Source organism: Anomaloglossus baeobatrachus, chromosome 6 (genome assembly GCF_048569485.1).
Source record: "Anomaloglossus baeobatrachus isolate aAnoBae1 chromosome 6, aAnoBae1.hap1, whole genome shotgun sequence".
NCBI lineage: Eukaryota > Metazoa > Chordata > Amphibia > Anura > Aromobatidae > Anomaloglossus > Anomaloglossus baeobatrachus.
The window spans coordinates 201,248,501-201,274,222 of record NC_134358.1 but is presented as its reverse complement, the minus strand read 5'-3'; the positions used below and the strand labels follow the sequence as shown (position 1 = coordinate 201,274,222).

General features: G+C 40.2%; 2 protein-coding genes across 2 annotated transcripts in view; one reads left to right on the top strand and one right to left on the bottom strand.

Annotated features, from left to right (window-relative positions):
* The window catches only part of ZNF407 (zinc finger protein 407), a 678,079-nt gene that overhangs the window by 48,845 nt on the left and 603,512 nt on the right, over window positions 1-25,722 (bottom strand). The window lies entirely within an intron of this gene.
* LOC142243754 (uncharacterized) lies at window positions 22,639-24,077 on the top strand. Its single transcript, XM_075315959.1, has 4 exons — window positions 22,639-22,689; window positions 22,836-22,977; window positions 23,072-23,222; window positions 23,357-24,077. The coding sequence occupies exons 1-4, from the start codon at window positions 22,639-22,641 to the stop codon at window positions 24,075-24,077; spliced, it is 1,065 nt and encodes a 354-aa protein (XP_075172074.1).

Sequence of the window (25,722 nt, the reverse complement as noted above, 5' to 3'; positions counted from 1 at the left end):
ATATATAATAAAATTCTTTAGATCTCCCGCAGTCACTGCTCTACAGTACCCTTCTAAGAACAGAATAGTGGTTAGAGAAGCTCTCTCCCATTGTTTCCCCGACACTTACCTGACCATTCTCCCATCCTTGTTTTTTCTTTCTTCTTTTTGCTTTTTCCCCTTTTTTTGTCTTTTTTTTATATAAAAAAGACACTAATTCCGCTCTGGTAAAATTCATTCTACTAAGGGTATGCTTTTCATTCTAATTTGATTGAAGAAAAACAATTTCAGCTAATGTGTAACATCATGCAGTCTGTGTTTTTTTCTATCATGACGTAGTTCTACTCCTTGTGGCTATGAGTCATGGGGTGATGAGGTCATCCCCAGGAGCGTGGCTTCTCCTGGAAACTTCTATATAAACCTTTGTTTTTCTGTATTTGTATGATTTCTTTTCCTGAAGAAGGAGGCACACATGCCTCTGAAATGCGTAGGAATGACTCAATAAAAGAATATCTATTTTTAATAACACCAGCTCGTGGTTTATAGCGCGGCATGAAACCCGTTTTCTATCCTGAACTTTATTTAAAAGCTGGCAAGTCATTGGACAGTGTCAACACCAATGCATGCTAGGAAAAAAAAGAAAGTTCCTGCCCCCACAGTGCTGGGATAATGCTAATGAAGAGAAATCTGTCATTTGACATGAGTAGATATTCAGTTACAGAGCATGTGAATTGGGCCAGTTCCTGAACATATTAGACTAATATGTGCATAAAAAGCACTTTTAACTTGTTGTGGGGTATGAAGGCAGCAAGATCATGCATTCCTTCAGGGCTTGTGTGAATGGAGAGGTGCACTATAAAGATCTGTTACTGAACGTCCTGAAGGGTAGGGCATTTATGCACAAAATTCCATGACACAGTACTGTAATGTAAGCCAGGAGACTGTACAATACACCTTTATATATTGCCAATACAAGGAAGATGAGTTAACCTCCCCGTAGGTATCTCTACATCACAACTTCCTGACTGGCAGTGAAAAAATGTAAATGGTGTGAAGAAATCCAAACGGGTCTTCTTCAATATTGCTGCACTACATAACAACTTCATTTCATTAACGACTTTAAAGGTAAAGCTGTCAGCCTCCTTACAGACAGGTTTAAGACAGAAGGAATCTCCTTCATACTAAGAGCTCTGTCTTTGTGTGCTGCTGACAGCGTACAGTGATGAGGTGTCCAATATCGGCACTCTACAATGGCCACGGTTGGGCAATGTGTAGATATATCTATCATCATCATATTCTAATTGGTCACAGTTTGATGATGTGCATGTATCCTTGGCCTTCAGAAGCTTTTTTAGCACAATCACTTTTGCTTTGTTGGATGCATTTCTGATGAGATTTTGGTGATCATGCACCAGATGTCTTTTACTACGGTTATTGGGTCCATTTTTGCTGTTGGAGGTCTACTTATAAAATGAATAAATAAAATAGTTAATATGGTGTGTGACAGAAGTGACCTCTGCGGACAACTAGAACCACTTGGTATCATGCGGCATTGAGCTTTGCAGGGACGCCGACGTACAGAAACATTGCTGAAATCATGGTTTCTGCCCCTACATAATGCTGTTCTGAGATGAAGTAGTAAAAATCTGGTGACAGATACCCTCTAAGGGGCACCCACAGAGATTCCGGCAGATCTCCTGACATTTAGATTTTGCTCAAATTGGATAAATAATAAAGCAAGACATGTTCAGTTACATAATGCAGATGGCGAGACTATTTACCAGATACTTAAAGGGGTTGTCCACTACAAAGGCAAGCCTATACACACCTCCATTGGGCGGCAAAAGCCGGTAATGGTTGGGCGTGGGGCCTGCGTGATGCGAGAACTTCATGTGAGCTCCAGGAACACAAGCCCAGACATCGCTGTAACCACACCACCACCGGCGGTGAGTATAAGCAGTCTTATTTTAAATGGGGGAAACATTAGGAGTGTTCCCAGCAGTGGATAACACTTTTAACCCAAGAGAGCACTATATAGTGGAATACTAAGTCCACATGTATCTGAACGCAAAGCAGAGGACTAATTACAGCCGTAAACCTCTGTATTTATAAGGCCTAAAAGTCGGAGAAAGCATGTTAATTATCATATTAATTACAACATATTTAGCGATATATACTAAAGTGGAAAGTAAATATTCAAAATTTCCTTTTCTCCATATTAATCACCAGCAGCTTGTCAAATTGGTCAAAATAATTCATTAATGATCTGTATTATTAGCAGGTTACAAATATTAATGGTTCAACGAGAGTAAGTTGCTTTATAAAGCACAGTCGTCTTCTGAGAAATCCCACAAGGAGCTGTGTTGATTGTAATAGTAATTAATGATGTTGGATAGTCACATAGATTTTCTGTTGACAGTCAAGTTTGAAGTTAATTAGTCTACTGATTATGATTTGATGATTAATTAGAGATATTTAGTTATATAAAGAGATGTTAATTAGTAATCTAAAAATGTGGGTGTAATTAAACATCTTTTGCAGTGTGCCGTAATTCTCTAGAACTTCAATGAAATGTCCTGACTGTTCAGCAAGTTAAAGACAATCACAAGAATGTAAATAATTACCGCGGCTCGTTAATTACAAAAAAAAACAAATATAACAACGCAGTGCATTATTTTTTTTTTATAAAAAGCAGGGGTCCATTTATTGTCAGTGTATTTGGGCCCACCAGAAAAAAATATTCTGTGGTTCCACCCTGCATTTATATGGAAAATATTCACTTTTCATTTTTGTATACACTTTACTGATACTATCGAATACACAGGACATATTAGTAATTATTAACCCATCAGAAATATGCCATAAAGGCAAGAGGTTGTCTCCAAAGCAGCATCTAATAGGGTTATCATGTCCTGGAGATGTTGGGCATAATTTGGGAAACCTCACACCTAGTGGAAGATCCACTAACTAAAGGAATTCAATTTGTTCTCACCTACAATGCAGTGGACCTGGACAAGAGTTCTATATCTAGCTAAATGAACAAGTTGATGTTCCACTTCTTCTCTAGCATCATTAACCACTAGAGATCCTGATCCCCATATACAAATGTATGCCCATTTTGGATGAGCATGTATGCGGATTAATACAAAACAGGATATTGAATACAACGTGCCCAATCTTACCTTTTCTCTGACATAATCAATCTGGGTCTGGAGACCCTTCCTGCAAACTACACTCTAATGTGTATGAGAACTTTTAGTGTGTCCTTGTTAACATCAAACTCCTTGGTCCCAATTCCCATGCAAATCTAACATAACCTTAAAATATGTACTGTGACATTTCACTTACTTCACGTGATGGGGTGGTCACTCACTTGACTTTCGTAGAGGTAGCACACAAGATCATACTTATTAAGAGTTCAATTGGTTTATTATGTATCACATAAACTGCACTTGTAGTGCATAACACACACAGGTTTCAAGTGCGTTAGCCCCATGGTTCGCCGGCACGGGTATGGGTACACTTTCCTAGCATCTTAGTGGAGTTATCAACTACCAATCACTGACCCCGGTCAGTATTCCTACATGGATTTCAAGTCCGTAACTTAAAAACATTGCAGCCCTTCCATACATTGACCCTGGCCAGCACAAAGCGCACCCTCTTTTCTCCCTTCAGAGATGTTTTAATACCTCTATCCACGATCCCAGTCAGGACAAATGAATCCCCTTTTTCCTGCAGAAGATTCTTCCCAGAGGCTTCATACACAGCCTCCTCACATTGACTGCAATGTGCCAAACAGTCTCATTAAATCATATGAGACAGACCTATGGGTTTTGCTATGGGGATAGCCAGACCCACCCATCTCTCCTGCCAATTCTGCCAATAAAGACGGTGCAGACAACAGACCAGGGATGCCCTTCAGAGCAGACATTGCTGATTAGTAAACAACACGGGAGACTTATGAAAGGTATTTTTTGGGAATATAGAGGGGGAGTTAGTAACCTATGTAGAGGTGAGGAAAAACTTAGCTAATTTACATGAATTTAAATCTCCGGGGCCAGATGAATTACATCCTAGGGTATTAAAAGAGATAGTAGAAGAAATTGCAGAACTACTAGCCGGAATCTTTGAAAATATCTGACGAACAGAAGAAGTTTCAGAACATTGGATAGGGGCAAATGCTGTCCCGATCTTCAAAATAGGAAAGAAGATGGAGCCAGGAAATTACAGGCCAGTGAGCTTTACCAGGAAAACTTTTTGAACAAATGATTAAACAGCATGTATTTAAGTAGTTGGATAAGAATATAGAACTTAACCAGAGCCAGCATGGGTTTGTAGAAAACAAGTCATGCCAAACTAATCTAATTTCCTTCTATGATGGAATCACTGAGTGGGTGAATTTGGGAAATGCGGTAGAAATAGTATATCTCAGCTTCAGGAAATCTTTTGATAAAGTATCTCATACAATCCTTATTGAAAAAATGACCTAGTAAATGATTAACATGACTATGGTTAGGAGGATCCCTGGCTCAGTGATCGTACTAAAAAGCGATTATAAATAGTTGCACATCCAATGGGAAGAGTGTTTCAAGTGGGGTACCCCAAGGATGTGTCTTGGTCCCAGTGTTGTTCAACATTTTTATAACTGATCTAGAAAAATGATTTGTCAGTAGGCTAATGAGGTTTTGCAGGGGATGCAAGCTAGGAGGGATAGCTAACACTAGAGAAGACAGAGAAAGGATTCAGAAGAATCTAGATAAGCTGAAACAGTGAGCTAATAGAATGGTATTTAACAGGGAGAAATCTAAAGTTGTACATCTAGGCAAGAAAAACGAAAATAATATCTACAGGATGGGAGGAATAGAACTAAGCAACAGCATGTTTGAAAAAGAGTCAACAGTGTGATGTAGCAGCAAAAAAACCCAAACAGTTATGTATTAAAAGAAGCATAGAGTCTAGATCACATAAAGTAATTATCCTCCTCTATTCCTTTTTGTTCAGACCTCATCTGGAATACGGTGTGCAGTTCTGGGCACCCCATTTTAAAAAAGACTTTGAAAAACTGGAGCAAGTTCAGAGAAGAGTGACCAGAATGGTGAGTGGAGTGCAATCTGTTCTACGAGGAACAGTTAAAGGATCTGGGAATGTTTACCTTGCAAAAAAGAAGGCTAAGATGAGTCTTAACCAGTTTAAACCAAATATCCCAAACCACTATAAACTCATTAAAAAGTTTCTTTATTGATGGCAAGTAAAACATAAACACAGACAATTTAAAACAGAATAACCCAAATGATGGCTGAGGGAGCAGACACCACACCATAAATAACATTCATTATATCATAAGGACTTATTACACATATAAAGTCCTGGTATAGCAAACAGAAGACTCAAATTTGTTTGCAAAAAATCACCAAAAATACTAAGGACAAAAGTGCAGTTTAAGAATGACCTTATAGTAGTAAATTCCAAGTATAACCCATATACAAAAATGCCCACTGCATCACTCTGCTCAGATAGAAGAAAGAAAAATCCAGCTTCCGGAGTAGTAGTAAAACTGATGCAATTTTATTAGAGGACGTAAAAATTAATGCGATGACAAAAATAGGGAGCCCATATGCGGCATAAGGCACTCTGCTCAGATGTCCCATACAGTTAGGTCCAGAAATATTTGGACAGTGACACAATTTTCGCGAGTTGGGCTCTGCATGCCACCACATTTGATTTGAAATGAAACCTCTACAACAGAATTCAAGTGCAGATTGTAATGTTTAATTTGAAGGTTTGAACAAAAATATCTGATAGAAATTGTAGGAATTGTACACATTTCTTTACAAACACTCCACATTTTAGGAGGTCAAAAGTAATGCCGCAGCCTTCAGGTCTTGCTTGTTTGTGGGTCTTTCCGTCTTAAGTCTGGATTTGAGCAAGTGAAATGCATGCTCAATTGGGTTAAGATCTGGTGATTGACATGGCCATTGCAGAATGTTCCACTTTTTTGCACTCATGAACTCCTGGGTAGCTTTGGCTGTATGCTTGGGGTCATTGTCCATCTGTACTATGAAGCGCATTTGGCTGAATCTGGGCTGAAAGTATATCCCGGTACACTTCAGAATTCATCCGGCTACTCTTGTCTGCTGTTATGTCATCAATAAACACAAGTGACCCAGTGCCATTGAAAGCCATGCATGCCCATGCCATCACGTTGCCTCCACCATGTTTTACAGAGGATGTTGTGTGCCTTGGATCATGTGCCGTTCCCTTTCTTCTCCAAACTTTTTTCTTCCCATCATTCTGGTACAGGTTGATCTTTGTCTCATCTGTCCATAGAATACTTTTCCAGAACTGAGCTAGCTTCATGAGGTGTTTTTCAGCAAATTTAACTCTGGCCTGTCTATTTTTGGAATTGATGAATGGTTTGCATCTAGATGTGAACCCTTTGTATTTACTTTCATGGAGTCTTCTCTTTACTGTTGACTTAGAGACAGATACACCTACTTCACTGAGAGTGTTTTGGACTTCAGTTGATGTTATGAACGGGTTTTTCTTCACCAAAGAAAGTATGCGGCGATCATCCACCACTGTTGTCATCCGTGGACGCCCAGGCCTTTTTGAGTTCCCAAGCTCACCAGTCAATTCCTTTTTTCTCAGAATGTACCCGACTGTTGATTTTGCTACTCCAAGCATGTCTGCTATCTCTCTGATGGATTTTTTCTTTTTTTTCAGCCTCAGGATGTTCTGCTTTACCTCAATTGAGAGTTCCTTAGACCGCATGTTGTCTGGTCACAGCAACAGCTTCCAAATGCAAAACCACACACCTGTAATCAACCCCAGACCTTTTAACTACTTCATTGATTACAGGTTAACGAGGGAGACGCCTTCAGAGTTAATTGCAGCCCTTAGAGTCCCTTGTCCAATTACTTTTGGTCCCTTTAAAAAGAGGAGGCTATGCATTACAGAGCTATGATTCCTAAACCCTTTCTCCGATTTGGATGTGAAAACTCTCATATTGCAGCTGGGAGTGTGCACTTTCAGCCCATATTATATATATATAATTGTATTTCTGAACATGTTTTTGTAAACAGCTAAAATAACAAAACTTGTGTCACTGTCCAAATATTTCTGGCCCTGACTGTATCAGACCTGCTGCCATAATAAAGGTGTAGTACTGCTCCCCCGCCAGCCACTCCAAGTCTACAAATATCTGAAGGAATGTCCCAGCGTAGAAGGAGGGATCATCCTTATTCCCGTTGCAGATGGAAACACAAAAAACAATTGGATCAAACTGAAAGGGAGAAGATACAGATTATATATTATAAAAAACTTTTTGACAGTGAGGGTGATCAATGAGTGGAACTGGCTGCCATGAGAGGTGGTGAGTTCTCCTTCAATGAAGTCTTCAGAGGCTGGACAGACACCTTTCTGAGATGGTTTAGTGAATCCTGCACTCAGCAGGGAGTTGGACCAGATTACCCTGGAGGTCCTTTCCAACTCTAACATTCTATGATTCTATGATAAAATTTAAATGACTATGGAAATTTGGAAGTAAGCTGTCTATTTTATACATTTAATTGCAAGGGGGAAGATGGCACTGGCATATCTATTCATGTTACGGATTTGAAACTTGCACCTCTTGTCAATTTAGGAAGCAAATACATTTTTGCGGTATGTGCACAAGATTTTAGAAAATGCAGGCTATGCTTAAAGCAGTGTTTTTTCAGCAAATACGCAACAGAATAGTTGCACATTTTTCAGTACATTGGAATATAGATGTAAAGTTAAACCTGCACTGCTGTGAATTATGTTTCATTTGAGCACCCCAAAAAATAGTGTAGTTTACTGCATACCAGATACTAGACAGCAGTATAATTTCTTGAGAAAAGCATGGCATCTAAACATTTCTCTCTGACACATATCATTAACAAGACATCTTTAGTGGGCCATCAAGAAAATTTGGAAGTAACATGACATGGTGAATCTACATAACCCACAGCCTTCACCAAGTGTCTGCGTCCCTAATCTTGGCTGCAGTTCTTTACTCAATGCAATGTCCTGGTTGAACAACCGCCCTTAAAATCATTAAGGACCAGGACATTTTTTGTTTTTGTCCTCTAATTTTTTTTCTCCCCTTCCTCCAAGAGCCATAATTTATTTGTTTTGAGGGTGTGCCGCCCCCGCGACAGCCGACGGGCTGCTCGGATCCGGATCCGCAGTGGCTCGAGGGGTCTCTGGACCCGAGATGGGGTCGCGCAGCCTCTTGAAATAAAAAGGGAGGTTTGTTTTGGATAGTGTTCGTGACACCACCCACGGTGTGTGGTAACGTGAGGGACCACCGCTGCCGGTTTGGGGAGCCCGGGGACACGGATGCGTGGCAGCTGAAGTTGTTAACCCCCTGGGGAGTGGTGTCCCGGGGCCCGGTGATGGATGGCGTGGGGAACCAGTCGGGCGCAAGGGGCGTAACGTGTACTCACACAGTCCAAAGTCACTGACGCTGACACTAGGTAAACCAAACTCTTGAGCACTCTGTGGTCCTTGTACGGGCATGCTGGGTCAGTGTCCTCTTGTTGTTGCTTGTTGACCTGAAGCCTTGTCCCTTGGCACTGTGTGTCCTATGTGTGGATCCCTTACACTTGAAGCGTTTTGGGTCACGCTCACCTGCGTGGCTAGCAGGGTGAGCTTGCTCTCAGGGTTCACGGGACGGTTGTGGAAAGTCCTATCTTCCTCGTTGCGCTAGTACCCTGATTCTGGAGTGGGTGGGGAACGGTTCCTGAAGATTCCGTTCCCGTCGGGTGAATTACTGGGCTGCATGAAGCTACTTCCCAGTCTAGGGTCCGCGTACCCCGTCGTGCCCTGATCCCTGCCCGGTTGTAGCACAAGGCAGCCGGCCTGCTCTCTGTAGCAGCACTGTGCTCCCTGCCACTACCCCCTGTGACTGGGCTTCCAGCTCCTTCTGGCCAGGCCAACGTCTGGCACCTGGGACGGGTACAGGAGCCCAGCTCCACAGCGTGACCTGGACTGTCACCGCTGTCTCTCCTCCCACCTCCACTCTCCAACTCTACAACTCACTAACTGCACTGACACTTCTGCCCTCCTTCTACCAGCACTCCATCTGGGTGGCCCTATTCCCCTCAGGCTGCCCAATGGGTGTTTGGTGGGTGTGGTGCAGAGTGTTCCTCAGGATTTGTGTACACCTGTTGGTAGCAACACCAAAGTGACAAGACCTGTAACCAAGGAGGAGCAGGTACCATGCAGAAGGGCAGACTGCACGGCACCCTTGTGGCGACCTGATAGGCCAGGGCGTCACATCGACATAGTTGTTTTGTCTGTCCGTTTTGGACGACTTGTCATTTTGAAAGATCCTATCTATCGATGGTAGATGCGTCTACCATCTAATGTGTTGGAAAATGGGGGAAAAAAATGTCAAGTTGGATGGAATAGTGGAAAAAAAAAGGTTTGTTTTTTTAACAAATTTCAATTTGTTTGGAAAAATGATTGTTCTGAACAGTCTTATTACAGTGATACCAAACTTGCATCAATTTTTTTTCTACGTGATGCAAACAAAATTAAATTTAGTAAAACAAATTTGGCATTTTGATTTTTTTTTCTCTTTATGGCATTTATTGATTGGGTTAATTAATTTGAATAGTTTGGACTTTCAAGAGCATTCATATACCAAAAGTATGTTTTTTTTTCTTTTTTCTTATCTTTAATGGGGAAAAGATGGGTTATTTTAATTTATTTTTGTAACTTTTTTACATTTTTAAAACTTTTTTTCAATTTTTTACATTATTTTTAAGTCCCCTTATTGACTTGCAGCTATGATTGTTTGATAGCTTATACTATAGTATTGAAGTATATATTGAAAATCTTGGTCTCCTATGGCGCTCTTCACAGGAAGACCAAGATGACAGCAACAAGAAACTTTAGTAGACTCCTGAGTGTCAGAGTAACCAGTGAGAATTATATTTAAATGCTGCTGTCAAGATTTACAGTAGCACCTAAATAGTTAAAGGGAACCTGTCACAAGATTTGGTGATTATAAGCTGCAGCCACCACCACTGAGCTCTTATATACAGCTTTCTAGAACGCTGTATATAAGAGCCCAGGCCGCTCTGTAGAACTTATTAAACACCTTTATAATTCTCACCTAAGGGGTGGTCCGGTCCAATGAGGGTCACTGCTCTCTGGTCTGGTGCCTCCTCTCTGCTGCGATCTCCATCCTCCCTCTGCCCTGCCTATTGTGGATGATGCATCAACATCATCCACACCGGCTGACTTTACGGTCCTGCGCAAGTGTACTTTGGACTCAGATCAAAGTACTGTAATGCGCAGGTGAGAGGAAAGGATAAAGACCACCCACGGATACGCACTACAATACTTTGATCTACCCTGAGCATGGCAGATCATAGTGCCCCTACGCAGGACCTCAACGCCAGACAGTGTAGATGATGCAGGACGCATCATGCACACGGGCCTCAGAAGAAGGTGTATGGCAATTGCCACAGAGAGGAGGTGCTGGACTGGAGAGCAGAGACACCCATCGGACCGGATCTCCCCTTAGGTAAGTATTATGAAAATGTTTTTTTTACATTCTACACAGCAGCCTGGACTATTATATACAGCATTCTAGAATGCTGTATATAAGAGCCCACTGGTGATGGCTGCAGCTTATTGTCACCAAATCTGGTGACAGGTTCCCTTTAATTTCGGTGGCTGAAACTCGACTCCGCCTGTGGCTAATAGAGACATATGCCATCTATAAAATAAAACTGGTATCTGCCATGTGCAGAGGGGGCTCAGGAGTCCTGCCACAGTTGCAGATTCCTTCCCAGGATGTTAGTTCACCTCCTAATCTGGGAAAGCGTTAATTATGGTCAGGCCCTAAAATCTAAAGGCCTCTGTAGACATTAGACTGCTGTTAGTCAGATGACTGCTCAATAAAAGCCACCACTCATGAAACCTCCATAAAAAGGGAAGCTCAGCAGGGTGCTTCAGTGTTCCCTATAAGAGAGCCACTCCCAGACTCCTCTTATGGCTAGTGAGAACTAAATGATCATCCCTTAAGATTTCCAACAAGCTGACCTTACTCTCTTCTATCATCATCTATCAGGGAAGAGCTGTTAGAATGTCAGCCAATCACGCCGACATTGGTGGGGTTCACTTTAGTGTACGGTGTATGAAGGCCACAGAGAAAGTCAATAATTCACAGCCTATGATATTCCACCACTGTATTTTGCCTTGATAAGTACAACATCCTAAAATAATCTGTAGTACATGTGAAGAATTGGGTAAAACTATTTTCGAGGAAGAATTGGAGCTTAGTGCATGGCATAAGAATGAAAAAAAAAATGCCGCGAATATTACCAACCTCCTATTAATATCCCAGGATTTACCCTTGTAAGACACTCAGAACCGGGGTCTGTTTACATAACCTTGACAATATTTATTCTCTATTTACCTAAATGAGGCAATATGATGATATTTATTGCTCACAATGACTAAATATAGACTTTTCCTGAGCACTCACAGAACCGTAGTGGGAGGTTTTGCTCTAATCTACATCTTTAAACTGACAAGCTAGAGAATTTCTAATGAATGCCTCTTTTCATCTGGATGTCTGTGTGTATCTGACAGTATAAATATTTAGCAATATCGGAGTCAGCTTGTGATTTTACCCAGATGGACTGATTGATGCCTTGATTTGACATTGCCAAAGACAATCCGTGCACTTATATAAGCAATTCTACTTACTTCCTATGAAGCAATTAGGTGGCCAACCGTAGCAACCCAAAGCAATGGAAATTTGTCTTGTATCAGCTGACAACCGGGTGGGATAAATAAAATATTGTCTTTAAATTATTACCGTGTTGTGCTCATGAATCATGGGATTAGAGCTTTCGTACATAGAACTTGCAAGGTTTCTTATGTGAGCAATTTGCAAGAACTCCAGTTAGCGAGCTGCCTAATCAGTCACCTAGCGTCCACCTTAAGAAATGAACCACCCTTTCTTGTCATCTTTGTAAATTGCAAAGCAAGGGATCCAGTGTGATGCCGAGAGGCCGTGGAAGCTCCTTGTCAATAACAGATTGCCGTCCACTTAAAACAACATTAGTTAAGGTTTAATCTCAGATCTAATCAGCTTTTTAAACTTTTCGACAGGATCCACGGAGTAATACTAAAGACTAGTAATAAATCATGTTCTCTTTACTGGGCGGGAACAAAGAGCCGGATTCCATTCAGCCTTTTCACAATGTATTGTTAGCTACACACTTTGCTGCAAGTTTATCTGTTTTGTGTGGGTTAGGGAAAAAATGTCTAATACAGCAACTTAATTTTACTGAGATATATATAGAAAGTTGTATTTCATGAAGAAAAAGCCAATAAAGTTCCAACTACCTTTGTGTTATATTCTTATAAAAGCAGGAAGAGGCTGACACTGATGAAAATAAAGTGCGCTAATTAGAACCCACGTCGTAACCCCTTCACGACTCGGCGATTTTACATTTTAGTTTTTTCCTCCCATTCTTCCAAGAGTCATGACTTTTTTATTTTTTCCGTCAATATAGCCATATGAGGGCTTGTATTTTACCGGATGAGTTGTATTTTTGAATGACACCGTTCATTCTGTCCCATATTCTACTGGAAAATGGGGAATAAGTCAAAATGCAGTGAAATTGCAAAAAATAATGCAATTTCACGATTGTTTTTTTTTTTTCATTGATCATGTTCTCTATATGGTAAAACTGACCAGGTAATATGATTCCCCAGCTCAGTACGAGTTCGTAGATACCAAACATGTATAGTTTTACTTTTACCTATGTGGTAAAAAAAAAATCAGAAGTTTGTCAAAAAACAGAATTGCGATTTTGTCGCCATTTTCTGAGACCCGTAGTTTTCTCATATTTCGGGACTTGGAGCTGTGTGCTGGCTTATTTTTTGCATCTTGAGCTGACATTTTTAATTATACCATGTTTGGGAAGATGTGATCTTTTGATCACCTGTTGTATTTTATTGCAGTGTTGCGGCAAGCATAAAAACATAACTTTGTCGTTTTGATTTTTTTCTCGCTATGCCGTGTACTAATTAGATAAATTTATTTTATATTTTGATAGATTGGGCATTTCTAAACTCAGGGATACCAAATATGTGTATTTTTATTTATTTTTGTAATTGTTTTATTTACAAGGAGGCAAAAAGAGCGTGATTTCAACTTGTGTTTTTTTTATTTTTTAATATTTTTTAAAACTTTTTTTTTTCTTTTTTATTGATTTTACTAGTTGCCTTAGGGGACTTAAAGCCTACACGGTTCAATCAATTCTGTTGTTCAAAGCGATGGAAAAATGCAGGGTGTGCAGTGTTCTTTCAGGAGGTGCAAATTTGGTGCTGAAATTTTTACACCCTATTCCTGCACCCAATCTACACCTCGTCACAAAAACAAAATCACATGCGGTAGTGATGCATTCTGTTTTCCAGGAGGTGTAGATTGGGTGCAGGAATATGGTGTAAAAAGTTTAACACCAAATCTTCATTTCTTGGCAAAAAAACTGCAGTTTTCTATCAGGAGATGCAGGTCTGTGAACTCAGTGAGTGTTAAATGAGGTCCCCTGAGGTCAGGTTACCTGCGGTCAAAGGTGGAGGGCTGTCGGAACTTCCAGCTGTGGCCGCAACTAACCTTAGTGACATAACTGCTGATCGTTGAGGGTCAGTATCTGCCTGAAGCTCAAAGCAGGCAGTCATTGTTCTATGGCTGCTTACTGTGTCTTCAAATGTAGCAATGTTGGAATCATTGTGGGACCTCGTGTGGATTATATCAACCTGGGTCTTTTGCGGGTTAATAAAGGGGTGAAACAGGGTGTTTTTTGTTATTATATTATTTTATTTTGCTTGTGTATATTTACTTTCACTTACTGATTAGTAAAGGGGGAGGGGTCTCATAGATGCCTCCAATTACTAATCTAGGGCTTAGTGGGTTGACATTATTACTGTGATTGCTACTGCACCAGGGCAATCCGGAAGAGCTGGGTAAAGCGCTAAGATTGTCAAATCTAATGGATGCGGCAATACTGGGTGGCCTCAGGCTGCTATTTTTAGGCTGGGGGCCAATAATCATGGGTCTCCGCAGCCTGATAATACCATCCCCCTTTTGTTGGGCTTTATCATGGCTATGTATCAAAATTGGGGGGGACCTCACATCATGTTTTAAATGATTTATTTAAATTAAAAAAAAAAGCCGCATGTGGCTCCTCCTATTTTGATACACAGCCAAGATAAGCACAGGGCTGGTCATTGCAGCCTATAGCCGTGGGCTTTATCTGTGCTGGTGTCAATAGATGTGGAACCTTACGCCAATTTACTTAATTATTTATATTATACCCAACAGACCCGCAGACAGGGTCAGTGATTCCAACCAATCACAGACACTGTCTGAGGGCGGGCTCTGACTGCAGCTAATGAGAGATGCCAGTGGGCGGGGAAAGCACCGAATATGGATGAGGGATAATCAGCAGTCCCGGAAGTACAGCCGCAGGAGCAGTTATAGCCACAGGGATATTCGGTAAGTATGTTGTGATTTAATCGTTTTGCTTCCTTTTTTTTTTTTTTCTTACAGTAGTTTCACTAGCCAATCACAGCCATACCAATACTTGAAATGGCTGTGATGGGGCCAAGAGTGGGTTTTCGGAAAACGAACACTTACTGAACATTGCCACCTTTTGAGCAAAGTGTTCAGTAAGCCGAGCTCGTACCGAATCTGACATTGCTGAATGAAAACCGAACAGGTTCACTCATCTCTGGCCACTTATCCTTGGCAGAGGTTGGACCCCCAGAAAACTCACTTTCTCACGGATAGCATAAACATGCTAGAAGGTTCTCCTTAACATAGCTAACGAGAAAATAATTTAAAAGGGAATATGATTTCCAACTGCACACTTATTCCTGGAGAAATCACATATACTTAAGACCCCTTTACACGCTGCGATCTCGCTAGCGAGATCGCTAGCGTGCGTACCCGCCCCCATCGTTTGTGCGTCACGGGCAAATTGCTGCCCGTGGCGCACAAAATCGCTCGGACCCGTCACACTACTTACCTGCCTAGCGACGTCGCTGTGACCGGCAAACTGCCTCCTTTCTAAGGGGGCGGTTTGTTCGGCGTCACTAAGCGACCACCCAATTGAAGCGGAGGGGCGGAGATGAGCGGGACGTAACATCCCGCCCACCTCCTTCCTTCCGCATTGCCGGCGGCCGCAGGTAAGATGAGGTTCCTCGTTCCTGCGGTGTCACACATAGCGATGTGTGCTGCCGCAGGAACGACGAAAAACATCGTACCTGCAGCAGCAACGATTTTTGTGAATAGGGGAGCATGTCAACAATTAACGACTGTGCATGATTTTGCAACCATTTTCGATCACACATAGGTGTCACATGCAACGACATCGCTAAAGCGGCTGGATGTGCGTCACGAATTCCGTGACCCCAACGACATCGCTTTAGCGATGTCGCTGCATGTAAAGCGGCCTTTATGGTAAAAATGTCAACATTGGACCATTGCTTGCCAGACCCTATAGCCCCGCAGTAGATAGGGAAATCTGCTGACTCAACCGTTATGTCTATGGCCAGTTTTATTCTATTTATTAGGTTTAATCACCTAAGTTACGCTCATTACAAATGAAAAGACGTATCCACTCAGCTGTCTCCTGCAGCACAAAATATATCTTCCTCAATGACACCACAGATACCTCTATTATATGTTATAATGCTGCACCCAGCAACTAAGCAATATGAATTCCCAGGAATTACACGGTTGGCTAGGTGGTGTGATGTATGACATCATGTACGGACACAATCTAACGCTACCTAATGCTGTAGGTTTTATTTAACCTCCAACCTCTCCTCTTTGTCTTTTATTAACTTTTCAAAGATTTTGTATGTCTAGGCAATATAAAGGGAAAAAAGCGAGGCAGCCATTATTCTTCTTGACATAAACAACGTGAATTATCACAGTCCTCAAGATACCCCAGCGGGAATAGGCATAACATATTTCAGAGCAAAGTGGGGCTTCAGAATCGTGTTTTTTCCATCCCTTTTAGTGATGCAAAGCATAACTAAAATTAACTGTGCGCCCTGTGCAGTATGTTTGCTTCTTGTCATCCAAGGTCTAAGAGTTAAAACTACTATGTAGAAGAGTATGTGAATGACGGGCGATCAATGCAATATATGTTCTTTGGATGCCACAGAAGATATTGCTCTAGACCTCAGACCTGTGCTGTATCCCATGTACCTGCAGAGTTAATGCAATATAGGAGACTGAGTCTCAGGTTGACCCATCTTCTAAAAACGTATGGCTCCTTATGTACATTTTAGACTTCTTTCATCCCAAATTGATGGTAGTTTACTATACTGTCTCACACACATAATACAAATACTGGCCTGTTTTGAGCCATAAGAGGTGAGAGGTAAATAGTCACCTAGGTTTTTCATGTCAGATTGTCTATGGTTCCAAAAATAAAACCTAAATTGAGCAATGTCACATTGGAGGGAGGTATTCTCACCTAAAAGCATTGCTTCTAAGAGAATATATTTTGTAAGGTACTTGTCAGAGCACTGGCTTAGACAGACAGAAGAGGCCCCTGTGCCAGAACAGTATATGGGCCCTTTGCAGTTCAGTAGCTCATAATTCACAATTCCACCTGTTTTCGAGGTGGTCATGGGCCCCCTTTACTCTTGGGCTCCTGTGCGACTGCACAGCTTGCACCAATCATTATGTCCGCCCCTTCCCCATGATTACATGAGAAGGCTGTATGGCTCAATGACAGTGCTGCGATCATTTGCTATACATACCATAAATATTCTTTACCCATAAACAGCTTATAAAAATGAGCAAATAGATAAACTATAAGGCTTTTTCAATCTGATCCATCCTTCTCATTGACAGAAGTGAAAAAAAAACCTGACAAGGAATAATTTAATTTATTACCATAGTAGTGGTCTTTGGCAGGTGCAGAGCTGAGTGGCATCCTGACATTTTCAGGGGCTGCCTAGAATATCCATCAGCAGACTCTTACTTACCATTTCCTATAGAGGGTGAAATTGATGTAAGCGACAAGGTGTCATAACATTACGTGGAGTGTGTTGATGGGACACAGGTTACCAGTAGGGCTCTGGCTGCTGTGCAAGATTCAATCGGCATTATATAAAAATGTTAGATAACACTAAATTAGGGAATTTTTCTTATTTCCGATAGATGGTTCAGTGTTACTTTCTTCAGATGTGATGCAGTTGCTGATTTTCGATATCAGCCCTGACATTCTTTATTGAATACGATTCTAATAATTTCTGTCATGTTGTCTAATGTCGCAGTGTGGATAATTACCGCTGCCCCCAGTAGTAATAATGGTGAAACAGTAGTCAAAGGTCTGAGTCAGGTGACCACATCATCACGACAACATGTAGTTCATGTAACACAAACTGCACCATAAATTTTTATCGATGTATTACCTGAACAGCAAGAGTTCAGCTGTAGAAGCTGTACTACAGGAGTAAAACTGGAACCAATGTGAATGGGGCCTAAAACTGAACAACAAACCCAAAGTGTCTGGGACAAGCGGTATTGAATTTACTTAGTCTTTTCTGAGGTACCATAGCATTTTCTTTTGTTTTAAAAACACATTCATATTAATGATCATCAATCAGCGGACTGGACAGTCACATCTTGAAGGATCATCAAAGAAACAATAATTTACCATACGAAAAAATGATAACATATAGTTCAAGAACTAAGAAGCACATCTGTAAAAGAGGAAATGAGAAACACCCTCTAAACACCCAAGCAATGGACTGAGAAGGGGGAGTGAAACTATGATGTGGATTGAGAAAGAGATTGGAGCTAAGGTAAGGAACTAAGAGAAAAGAGCCATGTTAAGAACTCGGAAAGAAAGTGGTGCCATGCTGGTGGCTGAGAAAAAGAGCTCTTGCTGTGGACTGAGCAAAATGGAGCCCTAGTGAGAACTGACAAGCTGAATGTAGCAATGTTGGGAACTGAAAAGATGAGTAGAGTTATGATGGGGACTGAGAAAAAGATGGGAGTGCTAGTGAGAATAGAGAAGATGAATATAGCCATACTGAGTACTAGGAGAGTAGAGCCATGTTGGGGACTGATAAGGGAACTGGAGTCTTAGCGACAATCAAGAAGTTGGGTACAGGGAAGGACAGTAAAACCAAGATGGGCTATGCTAAGTACTGCTAAGGTCAATATATGCTAGGAACTGAGAAGGAAACTGAAGCCTTAGTGAGAATCAAGAAGACAAATATGGCCATGCTGGGTACTAGGAAGGAACTGGAGTCTAAGTGAGAATTGAGAACTTGAATGTGGCTTTGCTGCGAAGGAGTGTAGCACTATGCTGGGGACTGAAAAGAAGAATAGAGAAACTTGTGAGAATCGAGACTATGTGGCCATACTGGTTGTTAGATGGGCGTCAGGGTGCGGTGGTAGCTGTGACAGATACTGCCGGCTTGCTGCAGCGCAGCCTTAGGACAGTTCTATGCATCGCGTCCGCCCCTCTAGTACAGGGGAAGGGTTGCTGGGACTTGTGGTACGTGGCACTTACTTGAAGGCCGCAGGCCAGGGCTTGTTGCATCTTCAGGACCGCTTTCCAGCTGCCGGATGCAGCAGGTCCCAGTGTCCTCAAACACCACACACTGACACAGACTCTTCTGAACAAAAACATCTGTTTACTTATAACATCTCGCCAGCGGCGGGCACATAACTTTCTAGTTACAGGGGACATCTTTCTTAATAAATACCGTCCTTTGGACATACGCTCCGGTCTTCCTCTTCTGTCATTGCCACTAGCACCGGAGCCACTCTTAATTTCTACATTTTTCTAGTCGACCGCTTCCCTGGTACTTGGGCTTCCATTGGGGTCCCTAAGCTCCTCTTCCTGCCCTTCAGCTTCACTATCCACAGCAGACTCAACCGTCTTTCCGGTCAATCAGGACCTACTCCTCTCTCAATGGCCCACTGACCTTTCGTTGATTCAGGGGTTTTGTTAGGTCTCCGCCAGGGAATGGCCACCACCTGGGCTGTACTGTGCGTCCGGCACCCGAATTTGACCCACAAGCTCACACCAAATTCAAGTTATTGGGGCCTTCCTCCATCACGCCTCTCACAAACGCAGTCCGTTTCTCTCCCTCAGGGACTCTCCTCACCAACTGACTTACTAACTACTCTTTTTCAAACTAAGCCCCTCTCCTTTACTAACTTCCTCTAGCCCGAGAGTATCAGAGAAGCAGCTCACTCATGGTGGCCACCTAGTGGCCGCTTAAACACATTACACCAGAACAGAAACTTTAAACATTACATTTTACACACAGTAGGCACACAGGTATGGGGCAGCCGAGCCTTACACCCACTTACACTGTGTACTAGGAAGGAAAGTAGAGCCATGATAGAGAGTAAGAAGGAGCCTGGAGCCCTGAGTGAAAATTGAGAAGATGAATGTGGCCATTCTGGGTACAGGGAAGGTGAGTAAAGCCATGCTGCGGACTGAAAGGAATAGAATCCTAGTGAGAATTGAGAAGATCAATGTAGTCATGCTAGGTACTAAGAGGAGAGTAGAGCCATACTAGAGACTGAGAAGGAAACTGAAGCCCTACTAAGAATCAAGAAGATGAATGTGGCCATGCCGGGTACTGAGAAGGATAGTAGAGCCATGTTGGGGACTGAGAAGCAGAGTGGAGCCCTAGTGAGAATTGAGATGATGAATATACTCATGCTGGGTACTCGGAAGGTGACTAAAGTTATGCTGGGGACTAAGAAAGAGAATGGAGCCATGATGAGGACTATGAAAGATACCCTTAGCATATATGCTACTGCAGTGTTCCTTAACCTGTGACTCTCCAAGTGTTCTAAAATCTAGGGTAGGCCACAGAGGCACAGAGAGACGATCGGTTGGAGATTGAGTTTCCATATTACACATCAGTTGTTTGGTAAGTTACAGGATAATACGTTTTCGCAGTTTGTTTCCTAACTCTTTTGACAAAACTTTTCTATTGAATGATTGTGTACATGGTGATAAAGTATTATTACACATGTGAAAGCCTGATTATTCTCCATCACTGATTAAATTACAGACTTTTTTTATTTGCTGCAGCCTGGTATTTAGCCTGGTATTTGGACTTCCATGAAAAATGATCCAATCTGATAGGCATAGTTTTGAATACACTGCATTGTTTTACAAAATATGTCATCAGGAAAAATGTATTAACTCTAATCAGCCAAAATGGTGTGATTCATTACTTAATTTTCAGGGTGCCATGCTATAAATTACATCTAGACTGCCACAACTAATTTTGCTGTAGCGTTCCAGATGACAAATGAAATGTCCAGGTGGCTACAAGTGAAAAGCTTCCATCCTTCTTCCACAGCTGAATATTACTTACTCTAATGATGTATAATGGCCTGCAACAACACTTAACCTGTGCTTTAAATGGCAATACAAACTGTATGCTCAGAAATATGGGAAAGAAAACAGCAAATCAAGCAAAAGAATCCGGAGTGTGGATGTGAACTTCCCACATGCCAACATCATTTTTAACTCCCTGTGATATATTACGATACAACGTCTATTTCTGTATTGTACATATAAATGTGGGGCGCAAGTTGCTGGCATGTCATGCAGCTAGGGCTTATTTATGGCTTAGCAATAAAAATATATGTTTTACATTTAACAATCTACAGACTCCAATCTTGTTTACTTTAGAGTGTCAGAGGCAAAATTCACAGGAAAGTCAGAAGAGCTATGGAGAGCGGCTCGCTGTAGGATACAATTACAAGACCAGGGACAGCTCTCTCACATCATGGAGTAATGGATCAGGGCCATGATAACAGCGCCACACATCGCAGAGGACAGCGTCTGCTAACTTTGTGTATTCTGCATTACAGATCCCGGGCAGACAATTATATATAAAGTGATTCTTGTTTAGTAGATTGGCAAATTGCAGAAAAAAAAAGGAACAGTTTATTAAAGTGAGATGTCAGGGATACATGTAACTATAAATATAAGGGTCACCTTAAAAAAAATATAATATCTCACAAAGAGAGGCAGGCATGAAGTGTGCGATCTGCATTCATGTGGTCACATGCCGACTAGACGTGTGCAACCTCGCTTAAAGGGACGCTGTCACCAGGTTTTTGTCACCTAATTAGACAGCAGCATGATGCAGGAAAAGAGATCCTGATTCCAGCGATGTGTCACTTACTGGGCTGCGCAGTGTAGCTTTTATAGAATAACTGTTTAATCAGGAGGAGATTATCATTAGAGGACTACTTGGCATGCTGCCAGGTAGTCCAGCAGCTGCATGAGCTCGTTCGCTGGCGGACACAGACAAAAAAGGGCCCCTATGCAAGAACAATACATGAGCCCCTTGCAGCCCAAGAGCTCATCATAATGCACAAGTCCACCTGCTTTGGAGGTAGAAATGGGCCCCTTAACCTGGGCCCCTGTGTGACTGCAAAGGCTACACCAGTGATATGTCTGCCCCATTATAACCCTGCTCTACACATTCAAATAACTGCTAGATCTATAGCAGAGAAAACACTAAATTTATCAAAAAGACAGCAAGCTGCTTTTTTTTTTTTTTTTAACATGTGTCCTGAACGTTTTTTTAATGCAAAAACGGATCCAGTACAAATGCCTTTTAAGGGTATGTGCGCACGTTGCTTTTTACCTGCTTTTTACCTGCTTTTTTGCTGCTTTTTCTTCTGCGCTGTTTAATGCCAAAATGGATGTGTTCTTCTATTCAAGCAAAGTCTATGGGAATTTGGGTTTCTTGTCCGCACTATGCAGTTCAAACTGCAGCCTTTTTGGTGCAGAACTTTGGTCAAAAACTCAGCTTTGCAGTGCAAAACCCAAATGGCAAAAACAATTCACATGTCAGTTGTTTTTGCCATTTGGGTTTTGCACTGCAAAGCTGAGTTTTTGACCAAAGTTCTGCACCAAAAAGGCTGCAGTTTGAACTGCACAGTGTGGACAAGAAACCCAAATTCCCATAGACTTTGCTTGAAAAGCAGAACACAACCATTGTGCCATTAAACGCTGCAGTTGAAAAAGCAGCAAAAAAGCAGGTAAAAAGCAGGTAAAAAGCAACGTGCGGACATAGCCTAAGGCTATGTTCACACTTTGCGTTTTCACCTGCGTTTCCGCTGCTTTTAGAGTCAGTTTTGAACTGCAGCGTTTTTGTGCCCAAATGCATGCGTTTTGATTTTCCATTAAAGTCAATGAGAAATCTTGAATTCTTGTACACACTTTGCGTTTACAAACGCATGTCAAAATTTGCATAAGTTTGGTCAAAAACCATGCGTTCAGAAAAGGACCCTGTCAATTGTTTTTGCCTTTTTAGTTACGTTTTCATCACATTGAAGTCAATGAGAAACGTACTAAATGAACTTTTGTCAAAATTTCATCCGTCTCATATGCGTTTCATAGTCATATGAATTGCGTTTTGAAAATCATGAACACAACTATGTAAATTCACCAATGACCACCCAAATAGTTAATTTTGCGTCACATCCGCTTAACAATAAATTGATCCATGTGCAAACAAGTTTGCTGCACAGATCAGAAACATTGTGTGGTTGCTCCATCAAAGCAGACTATAATATACAACATGACTTGGTATAAGCGCTTGAGATTGGATGTCTCCAAACTTATTAGTCTGGTAAGTTGTTTTATTTATTTATGATATTAAATGTGTAATCTCCTAAAATTGGAAGATTTTGATAATATACACGATATTATATTTATTTTTAAAATATCAAATAGAATAATATTATATTTATTTTTAAATTTTTTCGCTAACTTAAGGTTGAATCAATGCCATGTTTATGGGATCCCACGTCGCCTGAGTACATGCAAAAAAACAAACGTGACGAAAGCTGGTTATTGATCTGTCAAGAATTATATCCCCAATGGCATGAGGCAAATAAAAGCCTCCAAACTAAGATTGGTATGTGTTTAATTGCAATTTGAATCCTAATCTTCATTAAATATGTTACATTTTAGAAAAAAAGTTTTAAATTAAATTTTCTTTAAATACATAGAAAATGATGTACGGAAGCGATGGAGATCAGTCCGTGACAGATTCAATAAAATCAGATTTGAACCTGGTAAAAGTGGATCCTCGCCAGTTAAACCAAATTTTATTTATTATAATGATTTGAAATTCTTAAGTTCTGGCCGCGTTTTAAGACCGTAAGTGTTAATTTTTTTCAAAATTTTATATATATTAAATGAAGAACAAAAACAAAAATTTTGAAAATACATTTTTTAGTAAAATGCACTAATTTAAAAAAAATATTATTTTTATTTTTTAATACAAAATAAAGGACCGACGGAAATATCGCTCCGAAAAAGAACATGGATAGATCACAAGATAATATCAATCCTGCACAAATACAACCAGCCATTGAGGAAGAAATTAATACCGAACAAACACATCTGGAGTCTGATGTTGAAACCAGATCATTGGAACCATCTGTTTCCAATACAAATCAAGATCCCCAACCTGTGAGTTATCAGAAAGCAAAAGGAAAAAAAAAAAATATTCCAAGCAATAAAGAAATAAACCAAGATCAATTAACAAATCAAACTATTGAAATATTAAAATCAGCAACCCAAGATGATGAGTTTGACAATTTTGCCATTAGTGTCGCTTTTCGTTTAAGAAAATTACCTGAAAAAAAAAAAACCTCTGCATGTATGACTGCTATCTGTGGTTTATTGGCCTGTTTTGAGGATGAAGGTAAATTTCCAACAGGTGGTGAAATAGTTCATCTTTGTGAAAAAACATTTGAACAGAAAAACAACCCATTAGTTCTAACTCAGTCACAACCACATTTCCAAACAAACAAACAAAGAGTTGGTTTGTATTCTGAATGTCCGGATACATATTCTGCCCAAAATATACAACCTTATAACCCTATGAAACAAAGCAAAGAATATTCTCAATCTATTAGTGAGAATTATCACACAACTAATATTGTGAGAAATAGACCAAACGAACAAATGTCTGGTTTTTACACAAATGAATTATTTTCACAGCCATGATTTAGTCATTTTTGTTTTTATTTGTTTGCAAAAAGGTTTTTTTCTCAAAACAAAAATTAAAAAAAAAAAATTGCATGTGCAAAATGTAAATTTAATTATGATGTTAAAGCATTTTCATTTGAATTAAAGATAGGATGATTTTGGTTTAGTATTTTGCAAACAAAAATACATAAACCATACTTATTATTAATACAACAATGGAAAAAAAGTATACTCTTTGTTGGCTTTGCTTTTTCGTGCATTTGTTTGATGATATTGAAAAAATAAATGTCATCCCTTTAAAAAAAAAAACTTTTGAAACATTTAATTGTTATTTTGCGGTTCAGCACCAACTGCACGGTATTGCCAAGTTAAGGCACCAACATCACTCATGAAATAATCTGTGAATTGATCTCTCACTGATACTCCTAAATTATTTAATCGACCAGATATTGAAGGACAAGGATGAAAGTTTAATGGTATTTCTTCCTCGTTAATTTCAAATCTGTATTTTCGCAAAAAATTATGTAGAACACAACAACTTTTAATAACAAAATCAACTGTTGATACATTTAATTGGATTGGGGTATGTAGAATTCGCCATTGGCTACTCATTATTCCAAATGTGCATTCTACATATCTCCTTGCCCGGCTCAATCTGTAATTGAATATGCGGCGGGGAACATCTAATCCTCGTCTTGGAAATGGACGTAGGAGATTTGGTAAAAGTGGAAAAGCTTCATCTGCCACAAAAACATAAGGGAAAGTAATTTCTGAGCCTGGTATTGGTGCAGGGGCAGGTATGATTTCAGAGTTATAAATTAATTGTATTCCGATTTGCGAATTTCGCAGTACACGTGAATCACCTGTACTTCCATGGGCACCCACATCAATTGCTATAAAATTATATTTTGAATCAGCAACTGCCATTAAATTTATCGAAAAAAATTTTTTATAATTAAAAAAATTAGAGCCAGAACGTGGAGGCTGCTGGATTCTGATGTGCTTGCCATCAATTGCTCCAATACAATTTGGAAAATTTGCTATATTAGAAAAATCATCAGCAATCTGGATTAAACTTTCTTCTGTAGGGGTAGGCATTACAATAGGTTGTAGGGTTTCCCATATTGCTTGACATGTTTCTTTAATTATTCCAGAAATTGTGCTTTTGCCAAGTCGGAATTGTAAATGTAGTGAAGAGAAATTTTCACCTGTAGCCAGGAATCTGTAATGTCAAATAATAATATTTTATTTTTTGCGAGATAAATATGTGATTTAATATTGTTATCAAATCAAATTTTTAGCAAAAATATATACCTCAAAGTAACAAGAAGTCTCTGTTCTGCAGATATTGCTTGACGCATATATGTGTCAGCGTGGGTAATTTTCGGTCTTAATAATGTCAGTAATTCATCAAAACCTTGTTGAGGGAGCCGGCAAAATGCTATGAATTTGTCATCAAATCTGAGTATAATAAGGTATATGAAATATTAATTAATTTTACTGTTCTAATTATGTTAAAAATTTAAGAGTAAAAAAAAAAAAAAATATTAAAAAAAATAAAAAAAAAAATGAAAATATACTTTCGTAAATCCGCATATAAGAGAGCAAAATGCCCTTTGACATCACGATCCTGTAACAGGGGATGTACCCACATTCCTCTTGT

Coding starts and splice junctions, on each gene's coding strand:
- LOC142243754 (XM_075315959.1), top strand. CDS start 22,639: ATGACTTGGTATAAGCGCTTGAGATTGGATGTCTCCAAACTTATTAGT. Junction 22,690..22,835: donor TCTCCAAACTTATTAGTCTG/GTAAGTTGTTTT, acceptor CGCTAACTTAAG/GTTGAATCAATGCCATGTTT. Junction 22,978..23,071: donor AAGCCTCCAAACTAAGATTG/GTATGTGTTTAA, acceptor TTAAATACATAG/AAAATGATGTACGGAAGCGA.